Raw genomic sequence first — 18,982 nt, 5'->3', positions numbered from 1 at the left:
TTCTTTCTGGTTTCATTTGTATACAACAAAGAATAAAAGCCCCCGAGGCCCTGTCGTCTTCCCTTCCTTCTCTGACTCTAGGTAGTGATCCAGGATGAAAGGCAACCCCCACCATGTGGGCTGCAGAGAGGACAGGTGTCTGCAGCGCAGCTGCATGGTAAATTTGAGCTAAGGGTGCCCCAGTAATTACGTGTGAGATTCCTTAAAGGCAGGGAAAAAGAGGAAACAAGAGCCCCATACCCGCTGAAAGGATCCCATCTGATTACACAGGGAAATGCATAGTTCCCTTGTTTTAAATCTTGGTTTCAGTCTCAACTCTACAGGTCATAAGATGCTTAATTCTGTCACATCATTTCAAAGAGCTCCAGTTTCCCTGTCCGTCAAACAATGTTTCTATGAAAGCACTTTAGAAAGGATCAGATGCAATCACAAGGCAAGGTAGCGAGGGCTGGTCCCAAACATCCTGTGTGATCTCCTGGCATGAAGAGGCATCCAACTTACATACACCCCTGAAATGTTAAGGAATTAAACAGCCCTCCTCTATCCCGCTAACTAAACTCCTGGGTGGTGCAAATGCTTCAGTGTACAGCTACTAAACGAAAGCGTGGAGGTTCAACTCCAACCGGAAGTGTCTCAGAAGAAAGGCACAGCCATGGGCTTCTCTTCATTTATGACCTTTCTAGCCTTGGGTCCAAGCCATGGTATTTCCAGTTGCCTCAAACATATGCATGAGCTCAACGATGAGTAAGGAAGACCGGAGAACAGCTGCCTTTGAATTGTGGTGTTGGTGAAGAAGACTGAACATACCACAGACTGCCAAATGAGTGAACAAATCTGTCTTGGAAGAAGCACACCCAGAATGCTTGTTAGAGGCAAGGATGGCGAGATTACATCTCACATACTTTGGACATGTTATCAGGAGGGATCAGTCCCTAGAGAAGGACATCATGTTTGGTAAAGTAGACAGTCAGCAAAACAAGGAAGAGCCTCAATGAGATGGACTGACACGGTGGCTGCAACAATGGGCTCAAGCATAACAACAATTTTGTGGATGGTGCAGGATCAGGCAGGGTTTCATTCTGTTGTACGTAGAGTTGCTGAGTTGGAACCGACTTGACAACACCTAGCAACAACTATACACGTGGACCTCGCCATATGGGACACGCAGGAATAAAATAGACTACATTTATGGAAAAAAGATGATGGAAAAGCTCAAAATCATCAGTCAGAACAAGGCCAGGGGCCAACTGTGGATCAGACCATTAATTACTCATATGCAAGTTCAAGGTGAAACTGAAGAAAATTAGAACAAGTCCACGAGAGCCAAAGTACAACCTCTGACTTTAGAGACCATCTCAAGAACAGATTTGACACATTGAACACTAATGACTGAAGACCAGATGAGTTGCGGAATGACATCAAGGACATCATAGATGAAGAAAGTAAGAGGTCGTTAAAAAGACAAGAGAGAAAGAAAAGACCTAAATAGATGTCAGAAGAGACTCTGAAGCTTGCTCTTGAACACTGATTAGCTAAAGCAAAAGGAAAAAGTGATGAAGTAAAAGAGTTGAACAGAAGATTTCAAAGGGTGGCTCAAGAAGACAAAGTAAAGTATTATGATGACATGCACAAAGACCGGGAGGTAGGAAACCAAAAGGGAAGAACACACTCAGCATTTCTCAAGTTGAAAGAACTGAAGAAAAAATTGAAGCCTCGAGTCGCAAGACTGAAGGATTCTAAAGTGAAAATATTAAATGACGCAGAAAGCATCAAAAGAAGATGAAAGGAATACACAGAGTCACTATACCAAAAAGAATTATTCCACATTCAACCATTTCAGGAGGTACCATATGATCAGCAACCGATGGTACTGAAGGAAGAAGTCCCAGGCGCACTGGAGGCATTGTGGAAAAACAAGACTCCAGGAATTGACGGAAAACAACTGAGATGTTTCAACAAACGGATGCAGCACTGGAAGTGCTCACTCATCTATGCCAAGAAATTTGGAAGACAGCCACCTGGCCAACCAACTGGAAGAGATCCATATTTATGTCTATTCTCAAGAAAGGTGAATGCAGAAATTATCCAGCAATATCATTAATATCACATGCGAGCAAAATTTTACTGAAGATCATTCAAAAGCAGTTGCAGCAGTATATCAACAGGAAACTGCCAGAAATTCAAGACAGATTTAGAAGAGGACATGGAACCAGGGATATCATTGCTGATGTCAGATGGATCCTGGCTGAAAGCAGAGAATAACAGAAAGTTGTTTACCTGGGCTTTATTGACTATACTAAGGCATTTGTGTGGATCATAACAAATTATGGATAACATTGCAAAGAATGGGAATTCCAGAATGCTTACTTGTGCCCGTGAGGAATCTGTACATGGATCAAGAGGCAGTCATTCGAACAGAACCAGGTTCTCCATGGTTTAAAGTCAGGAAAGGTGTGCACCAGGGTTGTATTCTTTCACCATACCTAATCAATCTGTATGCTGAGCAAATAATCCGAGAAGCTGGACTATATGAAGAAGAACTGGGCATCAGGATTGGAGGAAGACTCATTAACAACCTGTGCTATGCAGATGACACAACCCTGCTTGCTAAAAGTGAAGAGGACTTGAAGCACTTACTGATGAAGTCCAAAGACCACAGCCTTCAGTATGGATTACACCTCAACATAAAGAAAACAAATATCCTCACACCTGGACCAATAAGCAACATCAGGATAAATGGAGAAAAGATTGAGGTTGTCAAGGATTTCATTTTACTTGGATCCACAATCAACAGCCATGGAAGCAGAAGTCAAGAAATCAAAAGATGCATTGCATTGGGCAAATCAGCTGCAAGAAATCTCTTTGAAATGTTAAAAAGCAAACATGTCACCTTGAGGACTAAGGTGCCCCTGAGCCACGCCATGGTATTTTCAATCAACTCATATGCATGTGAAAGCTGGACAATGAATTAGGAAGACTGAAGAAAAACTGACGTCTTTGAATTGCGGTGTTGGCAAAGAATAGTGAATATACCATGGACTGCCAAAAGAGTGAATAAATCTGTCTTAGAAGAAGTACAACCAGAATGCATTTTGGAAGCAAGGATGGCGAGACTGGGTCTTACATACTTTGGACATGTTGTCAGGAGGGATCAGTCCCTGGAGAAGGACGTCATGCTTGGCAGAGTACAGGGTCAGCGGAAAAGAGGAAGACCCTCACCGAGGTGGATTGACACAGTGGCTGCAACAATGGGCTCAAACATGGCAACAATTGTGAGGATGGTGCAGGACCGGGCAGTGTTTTGTTCTGTGGAGCACATGGTCGCTATGAGTCAGACCTGACTTGACGGCACCTAACAACAACAGCCTTGGGCTTGTAGTTCTGCCAAGATGATTTGCTAGGCCGCAATCTTGCAAAGGGATTGGACAGTTTACTAGACAAATAAGGTGCATAAAACTCTTATAGGGACTGGTCGATTGCTATGCAAATTAGGTGACTGTGGCCTATCAAAGGGATTGGTTAATTCATGGTCTTAATGGGAGGAGCAGGCTTATAAAAGAACCAATCCCACAGAGGTTGAGGAGGACCTCACTACCATCAAGAAGAAGAGCCTGAAGCAGAGTGCATCCTTGGACCCAGGGTCCCAAAGCTAAGAAGCCTCTAGACCCAGGAGACAGAGAACTGAGACACTGGAGACGGTGCAAGATGGCAGGAAATGGCAGCAGCAGCACAAGTGGTGAGAAGGAGGAGACCAGCACGGGATGGTGGCAGTGGGCTTCCTGGCCCACGTAGCAAGAGAGCTGAGTACTTTCAGGCAGGAGGCTTGCTGGTAGAGTTGGTGCCACTGGGTGCTAGTCAGTGGATCTAAAGAACGGTAACACTTGGCTGAACAGGGCAGAGGCCAAGAGGAGGCTCGCCCGGCCGAGGGGAGGCTCGCCCGGCCGAGAGGAGGCTCACCCAGCCTAGAAGTGTGGCCTCCCTGTAGGCACGGCTGAGAAGGAGCTGGAGCTGTCCTGGTTGAAAGCTGTCCTGATTGACAAAGTGTATCCTGTTATTTCCAAATTGACCCTTGTCTTGGTCATCTAGTGCTGCTATAGCACAAATACTACAAGTGAGTGGCTTTAAAAGGGAGAAATTTATTTCCTCACAGTAAAGTAGACTAAAAATCCAAATTCAGGGTGTCAGCTCCAGGGGAGGGCTTTCTCTCTCTGTCAGCCTTCTCAAAATCTTCCCGAGACAAAGAGCTTCTCTGCCCAGGGACCCCGAATCTAAAGGACGCGCTCTGCTCCTGGTGCTGCTTTCTTGGTGGTATGAAGTCCCCAGCTCTCTACTTGCTTCCCTTCCCTTTCATCTCCTGAGAGATAAAAGGTGGCAACTGGCAATTTACCCCTCTCGTACCATGTAACCCCAAGCTGTTGAGTTAGTGAATAAAAATATTTTTAGGAAATGTCTTCACTGGGGATCATATACAATGTGCTATGCCCCAAAAGGCGTCTACTTGGCTCTTCTTCCCACTCACATAAATATCTGAGCTACCACTGATATGAGAGTCAGTGTTGTTCTGAAACAGGAGGGGAAAAGGGAAGAAACGAAACACAAACGGGGCTTGCCTGGATGAGCCCCCACGAGTGAAACGCCTGCGCTGGGTTTGAGCAGCGGCCACAGCAGCCAATGTCAACACAGATGGAACCCATTTCCAAGGGACAGGCTGGCCTTTCCCCACGCTCGCTCAGCACTTGCTGCGGAAGAAGGTCAATCAGTTTGATAGGTACAAAATAAAAACAGAAACCTTGTGGAAAGCACCGCGATTCCCAGAAACATTTTATTAGGCTTGTGGATATCCTGCCCTATTCTCTCGTCTCCCCTGGAAAAGCCAGGGCTGGGTCTGCATACCACAGTCGTGACTTCAGAGATCCAGGGAGTGCTCAATTTCCACATGACACCCACGCCTACACCCTCAGCACTTCAAAAGCCAGAGCAGCCACAGGGAAGGAGTGGGGGGGCGGGGGCCGCTGCCCAGGGACACTTCCGGGTGCTCGGAACGTTGACTCTGAGGGTAAACCAGCAGTATTCACACGCTGCCTTCGTTTATAAAACATCACTGATGTTACAAAAGGGACTTTTTGGCATGCTACTGGACCTTGAGCAGTGATCAGCTACTGGACCTTGAGCGGTGATCAGTATTTTTACACGCACAAAGACATATAAGAAGCAAACCCATCATATAAAACTTAAAATTTGGTTTAGTTAAGGGAATGTCCAGAGGACTTAATCACTGCATCGAGCACTGCTAAGAACCTTTAAAAGGGGCACAAAGAGACCATTCCTGTAAAGAGGCTATAATGTGGAAAACTAATAAAAACAGTGTTCAAGTTGATGGCATGCCATAAAAGAGATTTAAAAAAAGCCCAACAGTGGTCCACATGAAGAGAAGTCACACCTCGCTGGGGCATCGTCAACAGCGCACCAGAACCACCTCCAGCTAGGCCTGCGAAACTTAACCCCGCGAGCCTCCCGGCCTCATCTGCAAATTAAACACCCAAATCCAGCGCCGTCGAGTCAGTCACCCACCCAGATCCTACTCTCCAGCAACACAGGAAAAAAAGCCAGTTGCTATGGAGCTGGCTTCCACTCGTGATGACCCCGTGTGTGTCAGACTAGAACTGCGCTCCGTACGGTTTTCGATGGCTACTTTTTCAGAAGTAGAGTGCCAGGCCTTTGTTCCAAGCACCTCTGGGTGGAGCAGAACCTCCAACCTTTCAGTTAGCAGCCAAATGCATGACCCGTTTACACCACCCAGGGACTTCCACCTGTACACCTACCTCACCTCGCTGTGGGACGAAAGCCAGTTAACCAAAAGGCAAAACTGGATTTACTGATTGACTTGGTTTATAATGTATTAGCTGAAAACTATCAGAAAAATACGGTAAAGCTATCTCAGCCAGTCTCCACCGACTGGCTCACTGACTAGCGGATGTTCTTCACGCCCTCTGTAAAATACGCTGACTCACACCCTGGAAATGCGAGCCCGCGGTTAACAGGCTCCTCTCAAGAGAGACTGCAAGAGGCCACCAGCTGAGCTGTGTCCCCAAGTCACATTTATTCTTTAAATTCTTACAGTTATTACTAGGCTCGTTTATTTTAATTAATTTGATTGACTGTTACATAAAGCCATGAGAAATTTGTGTAAAAAGACCTGTTGGCTCTCGGAGTGGCTTTAGAAAGGTTCAAAAAGACAAGCTGGAAAAAAAAAGTTATCCACTGAGGCATGGGCAAGTCGGCTTGCACGAACAGGACAGCATAAAGGTCAGACTGGCTCACCAAGGGTCCTGTGAGGTTTACGATCTCTGTCAGGAAACAACAACTAAGGAGCTAGGAACGGTGTGTCATGGTACCAATGGTGCAGAAAAACAAGAGGATTCAAGGAGCGGCCCCTACTCACGGAACGCCACCCAGGGCCCACCTCGCAGGTGCAGTCCTTTCTACCGAGGGCAGCAGGTCTTGGAAGCTGGGGCAAGATGCTGTTGATGCCTATGGATGGGGGACAAGTGGGGAAAGATTCCCCAGTGACCAAGCTGCTGTTCAAAGATCATGGACTTCAAGTATTTACAGCACGTAGCTTTTTTAAAATTCCTTACTTTCACCAACATTTTTGATTAAGCAACCACCCGTTCCGATTACATCAGCTAAGAGGACTTCTCAAGTGCCTTAAACCAGGGCAGCTTGCCACAGTGATTTTGCAGCCCAGAGCAGGGGTGGAATATAAGCCCAGGGAGAGAGGAAGAAAGAGAATGAATGAACAAATGGATGAGTGAATGAACCAATGAACAAATGAATGAATAAGTGAACCAATGGAGAAATGAAGGAACAAAGAATTGAATAAAAGAAGATCAAATGAGTGGATGGATGAATGAGCCAATGAAAGAATGATGGAATGAATGAATGAACAAGTGGACAAATGATGAACAAATGAATGAACGCACGAACAAATGAGTAATAAATTGCATTTGGGGGGAAACATCTAGGTGAGGACTGTCTGAAATGGCACTCAGACTGAATTCTACTCCACCTGGCTGGCCTCACCAGGATATGCAGGTGCACCCAGACCAGGTGAGACGGCACTTCACGTAGCTCTAGGTGAAGAGAGGCAGTTAGATCCGTACAACCATTGCTGCTCTTCTGGCTGCTTCACCTGAAGTCTCTAACTATCCTTCCTGACGTGAACCGTGACAACAAAACACGAGACACAAGATGCTGAGACATATCAAAGAACAGCCACAGGTTCAAAACCAGCTTAAAACCCATTGTCATGGAATCAATTCTGACACACAGCGACCCTGCAGGACAAAGTGGAACTGCCCCATAGGGTTTCCTAGGATAATTTTTACGAAGCAGACTGCCTCCCCTTTCGCCCATGGAGCCGCTAGTGGGTTTGAACAACCAAACTTTCACTGAGCAGCTGAGTACTTAATCACTGTACCACCAAGGCTCCTAAGACGAGCTTAGATAGAAAAATAAAAGTAAACCAGGAGATTACCAAACTCCTGATAAACCACGCACATCCACTCCTCGGAAACCCTGGTGGCATAGTGGTTAAATGCTATGGCTGCTAACCAAAGGGTCAGCAATTTGAATCCACCGGGAGCTCCTTGGAAACTCTATGGGGCAGTTCTACTCTGTCCTATAGGGCCACTTGAGTCGGAATCGACTCGACGGCACTAGGTTTGGTTTTTGTTTTTTTTATCCACTCCTCACTTATCAACAGGATTAAATTCCAAAGTCCACAAAATCATTGTGCAAAAATGGATGACCACATCAGATCACAAAATAGAGGATGACCACATCATTACATAACTGCCAAACCACTGAGAATCATGGCCCAGCCAAGTTGCCACACAACTTTAACCATCGCAGCCAGCTTAATTCTCTCCTCCCACTTCAGTGTAAGGTACTGCCAGATGTACATTGTTAATGCACAAAACAGCCACTTAGTAGATTTTTTGCTGTTGTCATAAATGCTAAATGTCAGGTAACAAGACAGTCACAAAGGGAGGAGTCGGGGGATCAGTAGTAGGACTAACACTGTTGAGTTGCAGACTTCTGGACTGTAGTTTTGCATTAAATCTAAAAATAGCAAATAAGACAATGAAAAAAAAAATAGTGAATCCAGTCATAGAGGTGTCTACAACATATGGGATGAGGTAAAAAAAGAAAAACAATAATTAAAAAGAAGTTCAAAAAGAAGGAAAAGTACATAATATATGCTATTAAAAAGAAAAAAGTATATAAAATCATAATTCAACATGCTTTCAAATGTCTAAAGATTAAGCATATAAAATGAAAAATAATATATATTTATATATTATATAATTTCATATATTTTATACATTATATATGAAATAGAATTATAGTGAAAATAAAAATGTAATCCACCGCTCGTCTGTCAGTTTATTGTAGCGTGGTGGCTTGTCTGCTGCTGTGATGCTGGAAGCCATGCCACCAGTATTTCAAACACCACTGGGGTCACCATGGTGGACAGGTTTCAGCTGAGCTTCCAGAATAAGACAGACCAGGAACAAGGGCCTGGCAGTCTACTTCTAAAAAAACTGGCCAGTGAAAACCTTATGAATAGCAGCGGAACACTGTCTGATACAGTGCTGGAAGATGAGCCCCCCAGGTTGGAAGGCACTCAAAAGATGACCGGGGAAGAGCTGCCTCCTCAAAGTAGAGTCGACCTTAATGACGTGGATGGAGTCAAGCTTTCGGGACCTTCATTTGCTGATGTGGCACGACTCAAAATGAGAAGAAACAGCTGCAAAAATCCATAAATAATCAGAACCTGGAATGTACGAAGTATGAATCTAGGAAAATTGGAAGTAGTCAAATATGAAATAGAATGCTTTAAGATCGATATCCTAGGTGTTAGTGAGCTGAAACGGACTGGTGTTGGCCATTTTGAATCAACAGTCATATGGTACTACTATGCCAGGAATGACAGAAGAAGAACGATGTCATGTTCATCATCAAAAAGAATAGTTGAAGTTCTATCCTGAAGTATACAACTCTGTCAGTGGTAATATGCTTACACCTACAAGGGAGAACAGTTAATACAAATATTATTCCAATTTATATACCAACAACTAATGCCAAAGATAAAAAACTGAAGATTTTCCCCAACTTCGGCAGCCTGAAATTGATCAAATATAAATCAAGAAGTATTGATAATTACTGATGATTGGAATGAAAAGATGGAAAAAAAGAAGGATCAGTAGTCGGAAAATATGGTCTTGGTGACAGAAATGACGCCAGAGATCACATAATACAATTTTGCAAGACCAACGATTTTTCACTGCAAATACTTTTTTCAAGACACAAACAGCGACTATGCACTTCGTTGGATAGAATACACAGGAATCAAATCGACCTCATCTGTGGAAAGAGACAACGGAGAAGCTCAATATTATCAGCCAGAACAAGGCCAGGGACTGACTGTGGAATAGATCACCAATTGTTCATGCTGAAGCTGAAGGAAATTAAAACAAGTCCACAAGAGCTAACGTACAACCTTGAGCATATCCCACCTGAATTTAGAGACCATTTCAGGAATAGATTTGAATACTAATGACCAAAGACCAGAGCAGTTGTGGAAGGGCATCAAGGACATCATACATGAAGAAAGCAAGAGGTCATTAAAAACACAGGAAAGAAAGAAAAGACCAAAACAGATGTCAGGAGAGACCCTGAGACTTGCTCTTGAACATAGAGAAGCTAAAGTGAAAGGAAAAAATGATGACGTAAAAGAGCTGAACAGAATATTTCAAAGGGCAGTTCAAGAAAAAGCAAAGTATTATAATGAAATGTGCAAAGCCCTGGAGTTCGAAAACCTAAAAGGAAGAAGGCTCTTGGCATTTCTGAAGTGGAAAGAACCGAAAAACAAATTCAAGCCTTGAGCTGCAATTTTGAAGGATTCTATGGACAAAAGATTGAATGACGCAGGAAGCATCAAAAGAAGATGTGAGGAACACACAGTCACTGTACCAAAAAGAACTGATCAACTTTCGATTATTTCAGGAAGTAGCATATGATCAACAACTGATGGTACTGAAGGAAGAAGTCCAAGCAGCACCGAAGGCACCAGCGAAAAACAAGGCTCCAGGAACTGACGGAATACCGACTGAGATGTTTCAACAAACGGATGCAGCACTGGAAGTGCTCCCTCATCAATGCCAAGAAATTTGGAAGACAGCTCCCCGGCCAACAGACCGGACGAGATCCATATTTATGCCTATTCCCAAGAAAGGTGATCCAACCAAATGCGGAAACTATCGAACAACATCATTAATATCACACACAAGCAAAATTTTGCTGAAGATCATTCAAAAACGCCTACAGCAGGATATCGACAGGGAACTGCCAGAAATTCACGGTGGATTTAGAAGAGGATGTGGAACCAAGGACATCATTGCTGATGTCAGATGGATCCTGGCTGAAAGCAGAGAATGCCACAAAGAGGATTACCTGAGTTTTATTGACTATGCAAAGGCATTAGACTGTGTGGATCCTAACAAATTATGGATAACATTGCAAAGAACGGGAATTGGAAATTGTACACAGACCAAGAGGCAGTCATTCAAACAGAACAAGGGAATACTGCATGGTTTAAAATCAGAAAGGCGTGTGTCAGGGCTGTACCCTTTCAATTCGTATGCTGAGCAAATAATCCCAGAAACTGGACTATATGAAGAGGAACCGGGCATCAGGATTGGAGAAAGACCATTAACAACCTGCATTATGCAGATGACACAACCTTGCTTGCTGAAAATGAAAAGAACTTGAAGCGCTCAACATAAAGAAAACAAAAAACCTCACAACTGGACCAATAAGCAAAATCATGAAAAATGGAGAAAAGATTGAAGTTGTCAAGGGTTTCATTTTACTTGGATCCATAATCAACACCCTTGGAAGCAGCAGTCAAGAAATCACACAACACATCCCATTAGGTAAATCTGCTGCAAAAGACCTCTTTAAAGTGTTAAAAAGCAACGATGTCACTGTGAGGACTAGGGTGGCCCTGAGTCAAGCCATGGTGTCTTCGAGCACCTTGCAAGCACGCGAAAGCTGGACAATGAATAACGAAGACTGAAGAAGAACTGAGGCCTTTGAATGAAGGTGCTGGAGAATAATATTGAATATACCACGGACTGCTAGAAGAACAAACAAATCTGTCTTGGAAGAAGTGCAGCCAGAACGCTCCAAAATACATCCTGAAGCGAGGATGGCGAGACTACGTCTCACATACTTTGGACGTGTTATCAAGAGGGATCAGTCCCTGTAGAAGGATATCGTGCTTGGTAAAGTAGAGGGTCAGCGAAAAAGAGGAAGACCATCAATGAGTGGCTTGACACAGGGGCTGCAACGATGGGCTCAAGCGTAGCAACGATTGTGAGGATGGTGCAGGACTGGGCAGTGTTTTGTTCTGTTGTACATAGGGTCACTATGAGTTGGAACCGACTGGCACCTAACAACAACACAAAACAAACAATAACGCACGTGAGGAACATGCTTCTTCGTTCCATCAAGTATAGGAGACCAAACTGGCAACACCTGTAAACACAAGAAGGCAGGAAGGGACTGGGAACCTGAGAGAATGGACACGAGGAACCCGGGGTAGAAAGGGGGAGAGTGCTGCCACACTGAAGGATTGCAACCAATGTCACAAAACACTCTGTGTACACATTTTTGAATGAGAAACTAATTTGGTCTGTGAACTTTCACCTAAAAAAAGCATATAATAAAACTAAAAAACAAAAAATAAACAAAATAACACCTAGCAAATGGTTCACATGTTTGGCTGCTAAAAGAAAAGCTGGTGATTCGGGTCCACCCAGCGGTGTCTTGGAAGAAAGGCCTGGTGATCTACTAGGTTTGTCTTGGATGCAGCTGGTACCAGGTGCCGTGGAGTTGAATCGGACTCCTGGCAATCCCGTGCGCATCACAGCAGAACTAAGCTGCACTGGGTGTTCACTGGGTGATTTTTCAGAAGTAAATCGCTAGGCCTTTCTTCCGAGGCCCCTCTGGGTGGACTCGAACTCCCGATCTTTCAACTAGTAGCTGAGTGCTTAAGTATTTGTGCCACCTAGGAACTCCATTAAAAAAAAAAAAAATCAGACCCATTGCCATTCAGCCCATTCTGACTCATAGTGATTATAGGACAGACTAGACCTGCCCCACAGGGTTTCCAAGGAGTGGCTGGTGGATTCGAACTACCGACCTTCTGGTTAGCAGCTGAGCTCTTAAACACTGCACCACCAGGGCTCCTAGAAGTTCCTGGGTACCCAAAAAATCTGTGGCCTCCACTCCCCCAGAATGCGAGCACGGTCGGGGGACTCACCAGCCAGGGCTGAGGGATCTCAGGCAGAGGCAGCTGTGGAGGGGCCGGCAGGCTGGTCGTGGTCTCTTGCTTCTGAGCATGCTCTTTCCCTTCAAAACCTGTAAGGGTGAAGCAAACCACAGCCTGGGTTGAGGAGGGGGAGGATGGGGCGCCATGAGCATGTCCCCGGTCTGAGATCTGTCCTGACACTTTGCCAACTGTGATTTTCTCCACCCTTCACAGGAGTCCTGAGGTAGGTAAGGTTTTTCCCACCCCTCATAACGGTCCTGAGGCAGGTAAGGTTTTCTCTACCCCTCACAGCAGTCCTGAGGTAGGTAAGGTTTTCTCCACCCCTCACAGCAGTCCTAAGGCAGGTAAGGTTTTCTCCATCCCTCACAGGAGTCCTGAGGTAGGTAAGGTTTTCTCCACCCCTCACAGCAGTCCTGAGGTAGGTAAGGTTTTCTCTAGCCCTCACAGCAGTCCTGAGGTAGGGAAGGTTTTCTCCACCCCTCACAGCAGTCCTGAGGTAGGGAAGGTTTTCTCCACCCCTCACAGCAGTCCTGAGGTAGGGAAGGTTTTCTCTACCCCTCACAGCAGTCCTGAGGTAGGTAAGGTTTTCTCCACCCCTCACAGCAGTCCTGAGGTAGGTAAGATTTTCTCTACCCCTCACAGGAGTTCTGAGGTAGGTAAGGTTTTCTCCACCCCCTACAGCAGTCCTGAGGTAGGTAAGGTTTTCTCCACCCCTCACAGCAGTCCTGAGGTAGGTAACGTTTTCTCTAGCCCTCACAGCAGTCCTGAGGTAGGTAAGGTTTTCTCCACCCCTCACAGCAGTCCTGAGGTAGGTAAAGTTTTCTCCACCCCTCATAGCAGTCCTGAGGTAGGTAAGGTTTTCTCCACCCCTTACAGCAGTCCTGAGGTAGGTAAGGTTTTCTCCACCCCTTACAGCAGTCCTGAGGTAGGTAAGGTTTTCTCCACCCCTCACAACAGTCCTGAGGTGTAAAGAGGTAGGTAAGGTTTTCTCCACCCCCCACAGCAGTCCTAAGGTAGGTAAGGTTTTCTCCACCCCTCACAGCAGTCCTAAGGTAGGTAAGGCCACTCTCCATTTTGCAGGTGACAGTTCTAAGACTAAAAAAAAGTTAAGGGCTAAGGTAAACATCAGCAGCTACAGGGGCAGCACTGGCTGTGGGGCCTCACTGCCTCTCAGAAAGCCAGGAGACTCAATTCAACATGGATGACCTGTCAAAACATCAGGCTGAGCAAAACCAGGCAGTTGTAAAAGAACAAATACTGTTTGACCTCACTTATATGAAAGAAGCAAATATATGTGGTTGTTGGATGCTGTTGAGTTGAATCCAACTCATATAGATCCCACTGACAGAGTAGAACTGCCCCACAGGCTTTCCTGGGCTGGAATCTTTACAGGAGCAGATTGCCAGGCCTTTTCTCCCTCAGAGCCACTGGGTGGGTTCAAACAACCACCTTTTGGTTAGCAGCCAAGTGCTTAACCATTGCTCCAGCAGAACTCCTTAAGTGCTATGGTAGAAGACAGGAACAGAGACAGAAGACCCCGTACCTGACCACCATAAGCTGCAAGGAGACAAGAATGTTGGCAGAGAACTGAAAACAGTAACAAAAGAGGAAAAGAATGAATGGAAACTCTACCTCTAAAATCCAACCAGCAAAACTAAGAAATCGGTGGCTGGGAGTACAGGAAAACGAAACAGCTGAAGAGAGAATCAATGAACTGGAAAACTTCGCAAGATGCTTCCGGCAGGAAGCATGGCGGAGGAAGAGAGGGAGGAATCCAGGAAGCAAGCAGCACGTGGTAAGGCACAGGGGGCTCAAAAACCGCAGCAGGGAAGCGAGTAGGTAATGTGTGGTCTCAGAAGAAATATCCAGAATAGGCAAAAGCGTGGAGACTGAAGTTTGCTAGTGGTTACCGGGGACGGGAGGGAGGGGGAGGTGGGAACGTTGTTTGGGAAGCGCTGAGTTTGTTTACAGCGACAGAAATTTTTAGCAAAGGATATAGATGATGATGGCACGACATAGTAGCTGTAACTGGTGTCACTGAGTTGTTCACGTGAAAGACGTTCACCTGGCAGGTGCTGGGTTATCTAGTTTTACAGCAATAAAAAAAAATGGTCGTGAAAAAATAACAAACATGAGGACAAGCATTAATGAAGTAGAACAGAAACACACATAGATCAAAGAGAAAAAAAGGCAAAAGTCAGCTCCTTAAGGGCCAATAAAATTGGGAGTCTTACACCACAATATTCAAAATGTCCAGAATACAATAAAAAGATAAAGAGCAAATATTTTCTATATCAAGAACGGTGATGAGGACATCATTGCAGGTCGTAAAGAAATGAAATCGATTATGGGGGGGGGCATTCAGAAAACCTTGGTGACAAAACCAACCCCAAACCCACTGCCGTGGAGTTGATTCCAACTCCTAGCAACCCTGTAGGACCGAGTAGAATTGCCCTCCACGGTTTCTGAGGCTGTAAGCTTTATGAAAACAGGCTGCCACATCTTTCTCCTGAAGAGCGGCTGGTGGGTTTGAACCGCGGACCTTTTGGTTAGCAGCCGAGTGCTTAGCCACTGCACCACCAGGGCTCTCTTTGGTGCCAATATATACGAACATTCAGTTAAAACGAATAAATTCTTAGAAAACACAATATACCAAAACTGACACAGAAGCAAGTCTAAAGGATTGCATTTGTGTTAAAGGAATGGACTTTGTAATTAAAGTCTCCCCTCCCCCCGCCCCCACACACACACAAAAACCCGACCCGTGCGATGTTCAGACGAGGAGTCTGTCACGGCTGGAAGGCTGAAAAGAAATGCTACCTCTGCTGCTAAAAGGAAGCGTAAAACCCACAGTCCATCTTCACAGGACACTTACAGGGTCTCAGGCTTGACTTTAAAATTTTTGATATTATTTCCTTCCGGTCCTGACAACATTCACGTAAGCCAGACAGTCTTCCTTTGCCCTTCTTCATGGATGAGGAGACGGAGGCGTGGGGGTTCGGTAACTCATACACAGCCACGCATTTGCAAGAGGCAGATGACTTTGGGGTTCACACCATGACCACCAAGTATAAGGAGCCTTGCAGGGTAGCCTGGAGTCCCCAGGTGGTGCAAATGCTTAACAAGCTTGGCTGCTAACTAAAAGGTTGGCTGTTCAAATCCACCCAGATGAGCCTCAGAAGAACGGCCTGGCGATCTACTTCCATAAAAATCACAGCCATGAGAGCTCTGTGGGGCACAGTCCTACCCTGGCACACATCGGGTCACCATGAGTTAGAACTGACTTGATGGCGAGGGTTTGTTTTGGTTTGTTTTTTTTCCATCTGGTTATGCCCTACAGAAAGAGCCCTGGTGGCTTAACAGTGTAGTGCTCAGATACTAACAGAAAGGTTGGAGGTTCGAACCCACCCAGCAGCTCCAAGGGAGAAAGGCCTGGCGACCCGCTCCTGTAAAGATGACAGCCTAGGAAACCCAATGGGGCAGTTCTGTTCTGTCACACAGGGTCACTGAGTTGGAATCCAGTCACTGGCACCAGTAACAACAATAGCCCCCACAGCGCCGTCCAGCCGAGAACATCACACACTCCAACACTCCCATCTGGCACCAACTGGCCCGGACTCTCCCCACAGCACCCTAGTTGTGCCTGGCTGCCCTCTGCATCAGGACTCAGCCTGCGTTTCTGACGCAGCCGCCTGGCAGAGAGGGCTCCCCAGCAAGCCTGGGGCTGCTGTCTCCACAAGGGCCTGTTAGCACAGTCAGCCCTGGGCTGGAGTTGGGAACCTGGATTTTTGGACGATCCCCCCCAGCCTAACTGGTAAGAGTGGTTCACCGTGCCGACACTGTGGTGAACACCCCCTTTCCTCCTGGGAGTTGAATTTTGGCACCTGCCGGGCAGAGCTGCCCACGTCACCAGCCTCCGGTACAAACCCCGGATGCTGCATCTCCAGTGGATTTCCCTGGGCAAAAGCAGTCCATCCATGGGGCTGCATTTCCATAGCTGGAGGAGAGTAGACTCTGGTGACCCCCAGGGGAGGGAGGGCGTGCCGGAAGGCTCACCTGGGTTCCTCCAGCTCCACCTGTCTTTTCCCCTAGGATCCACCCCTCACCGCGCACTCTAATCAGTCCTGGCCATGAGCACAGCTCAGTCCTGTGAGTCAGTGCTTCCAGTGAATCTCGGGATAAGGGGATGGTCTTGGGCACCCTGGCATCCCCAGTCCCCACCCTTCCACTCTCTCCTTAGAGGCTTTTTTCTCTCTCTGCCTAGAGAGGGACTTAATGCCCAGCCGGAAGCACAGGCCCCATTGAACTCCTGACGAATAATTAACAAAGGGGCAGACACATCCCCGCGTCCTACAAGAAGCAGACCTAAAGATGGCGCGGAAAGAGAAAGAGGTTGGGATTAGGTCACAGGTTTGGATGGCACTCACCTTTGGTGGACTGGACCCTCAGCAGGATGTTGGTGATCACGGCCTTCTTCTCCCTGACAGTGGACGTCAAGTACTCATGGTCCAGGAGTTCCAGGAAGAGCCGGAGTTCAACTAGTAACTCTTCCATTGCTGGCAACAAAGGAGAGAACAGGTGTTATCACCAGGCCTGCTGGTCTGGAAACGTCAAAATACGAACGTCCGGTTTTACTCAAAGTGTTTCATTTTCAGCTTGAGCAGTGAATGGAGTTTTGCAACAAGGAAAACAAGGGCAGTGCGGCTCAGTGGTAGAATCCTCGCCTTCCGTGCAGGAGACCCAGGTTTAATTCCTGGCCGAGGCACCTCAAGCACAGCCACCACCTCTCTGTCCATGGAGGTTTGTGTTGCTGTGATGCTGAACAGGTCTCAGTGGAGCTTCCAGACTAAAACAGACTAGGAAGAAAGGCCTGGCAATCCACTCCCAAAAACCAGCTAACAAAAACCCTATAGATGACAGCAGTTTGATCCATGGCCGATCGTGGGGACGGTGCAGGACCGGGTAGCATCGCGCTCTGTTGTGCACAGGGTCACCATAAGTAGGGGCGCGACTCCATGGTAGCTAACAATGAGAAGAACGTGAAAAACAAGTTTGCTGACCCCAGGTCAGCCAGAAGATTCACGCAGCATCCAGACAAAAGCACGGCTCCTTCCCTTCCGCTCCGAGCAGCCCCAAAGCCAGGCGGCCGCAGCCGGGCCCTGACCCAGAGCCTGGCATCACCACTTGGTGTCAATTGCATGATATTCAATTTCAGTTTCAAGAAGGATGTGGGGGTTTAAAACACCAAATAGTTTTCAAATCACCACCAGAGCGTGGTTTCAGAAACCCGACACCCACCGCCCTGCCTCTGCAGGGCTGGCTCCCGCCCCAGGGTGACTGCGAGCATACTTGCACAGTTACACCAAGGTTGCTGGACAGGAGAGGGCTCAGAACACGGCCCAGGAGCCGACTAGCCCTCCTGCCCTCTGCTGCTAGGACTATGGCAGCCTTTTCCTCCGAGAGCCACAAAACTGCAAAGCACGGCCGCATCAGAACGTTTAATTGCAGTCTACAAGCCTCCGGGTAACTCGAAAACCCTTCCAGGGAGTCCACGGGGTCAAAATTACCTCCACGGTCATTGCTGCTAGTAGTTGCCGTCAAGCCGGCACCCGACTCATAGAGACCCCACGCTCAACGGAACCAAATGCTGCCTGGTCCTGGGCTCCCCCCGTGCTTGGTTGCAGATTGGACCATTGTGATTTAGTGTTTTCATTGGCTGGTTTTCAGGAGATCGCCAGGCCTTTCCTCCTAGTCTGTCTTAGTCTGGAAGCTCCACTGAAGTCTGTTTAGCATCACAGCAACCCAGCATGACAGACGGGTGGTAGCTGCAGATGAGATACACTGGCCGGGAATTGAACCTGGGTCTTCCACATGGAAGGCAAGAATGCTACCGCAGAACCAGCATGATACCATTAAGTACCTACCATGTGTCGGGCAACACGCTAAGTTTTCAGTACACATCACATCTAGTCCTCACAGTAACCCTTCAAGAGAGGCGTTCTTCCCACCATCTTACAGAGGGTGAGACTGGGAGGAGGACAGGTTAAGCTCTTGGCTAGGTTCAGGGAGTCAATAATAAGAGGCAGGCCGGGAACAGAAGCCGGGTCAGCTAGACTCTAACGCTGCTATCCTTCGTGCCAGAGTCCCTGGGCAGCGCAAAGTGTTAATACACTCAGCTGCTGACTGAAGGTTGGAGGTTCAAGTCTACCCAGAGGCTCCTCAGAAGAAAAGCCTGGCAATCTACTTCCAAAAGATCAGCCACTGAAAATTCTGCGGAGCACAGTTCACTCTGACACACTTGGGGAAGCCGTGAGTCTGAGTCAACTCAGCGGCAACTGTTTTTTTGTTTTTTGATTATTGTTTATGTCACAACACTGACCCTCTGGAGTTTGTTCATGGTGGAAGAGGATGTTAAGTCCAGGTATGTGATGTCCAAATCGCTTTTTTCCCTAACCCCTAATTTCGTATCCACTACACGTCTGTCAGTTTGTCGTACTGTGGGGGCTTGCGTGTTGCTGCGATGCTGGAAGCTAAGCCACCGGTATTCAGAGACCAGCAGGGTCACCCACGGTGGACAGGTTT

The 18,982-nt window shown here is 46.7% G+C and overlaps 1 protein-coding gene across 5 annotated transcripts in view; it reads right to left on the bottom strand.

Moving 5' to 3' along the window:
• AFAP1 (actin filament associated protein 1) overlaps positions 1–18,982 on the bottom strand; it is a 201,577-nt gene that overhangs the window by 124,070 nt on the left and 58,525 nt on the right. For all 5 annotated transcript variants that reach the window (XM_064286205.1, XM_064286201.1, XM_064286204.1 and 2 more), the window contains exons 2-3: positions 16,828–16,956; positions 12,392–12,489 (exon numbers count right to left, since the gene is read on the bottom strand). In XM_064286205.1, the coding sequence (XP_064142275.1) occupies positions 12,392–12,489; positions 16,828–16,956 (227 nt within the window). The remainder of the gene's footprint in view (positions 1–12,391; positions 12,490–16,827; positions 16,957–18,982) is intronic.

The sequence above is a fragment of the Loxodonta africana genome, chromosome 5 (assembly GCF_030014295.1).
Source record: "Loxodonta africana isolate mLoxAfr1 chromosome 5, mLoxAfr1.hap2, whole genome shotgun sequence".
Lineage (NCBI taxonomy): Eukaryota > Metazoa > Chordata > Mammalia > Proboscidea > Elephantidae > Loxodonta > Loxodonta africana.
The sequence above is the reverse complement of the archived record's forward strand: the minus strand, read 5'-3'. Positions and strand labels throughout refer to the sequence as shown.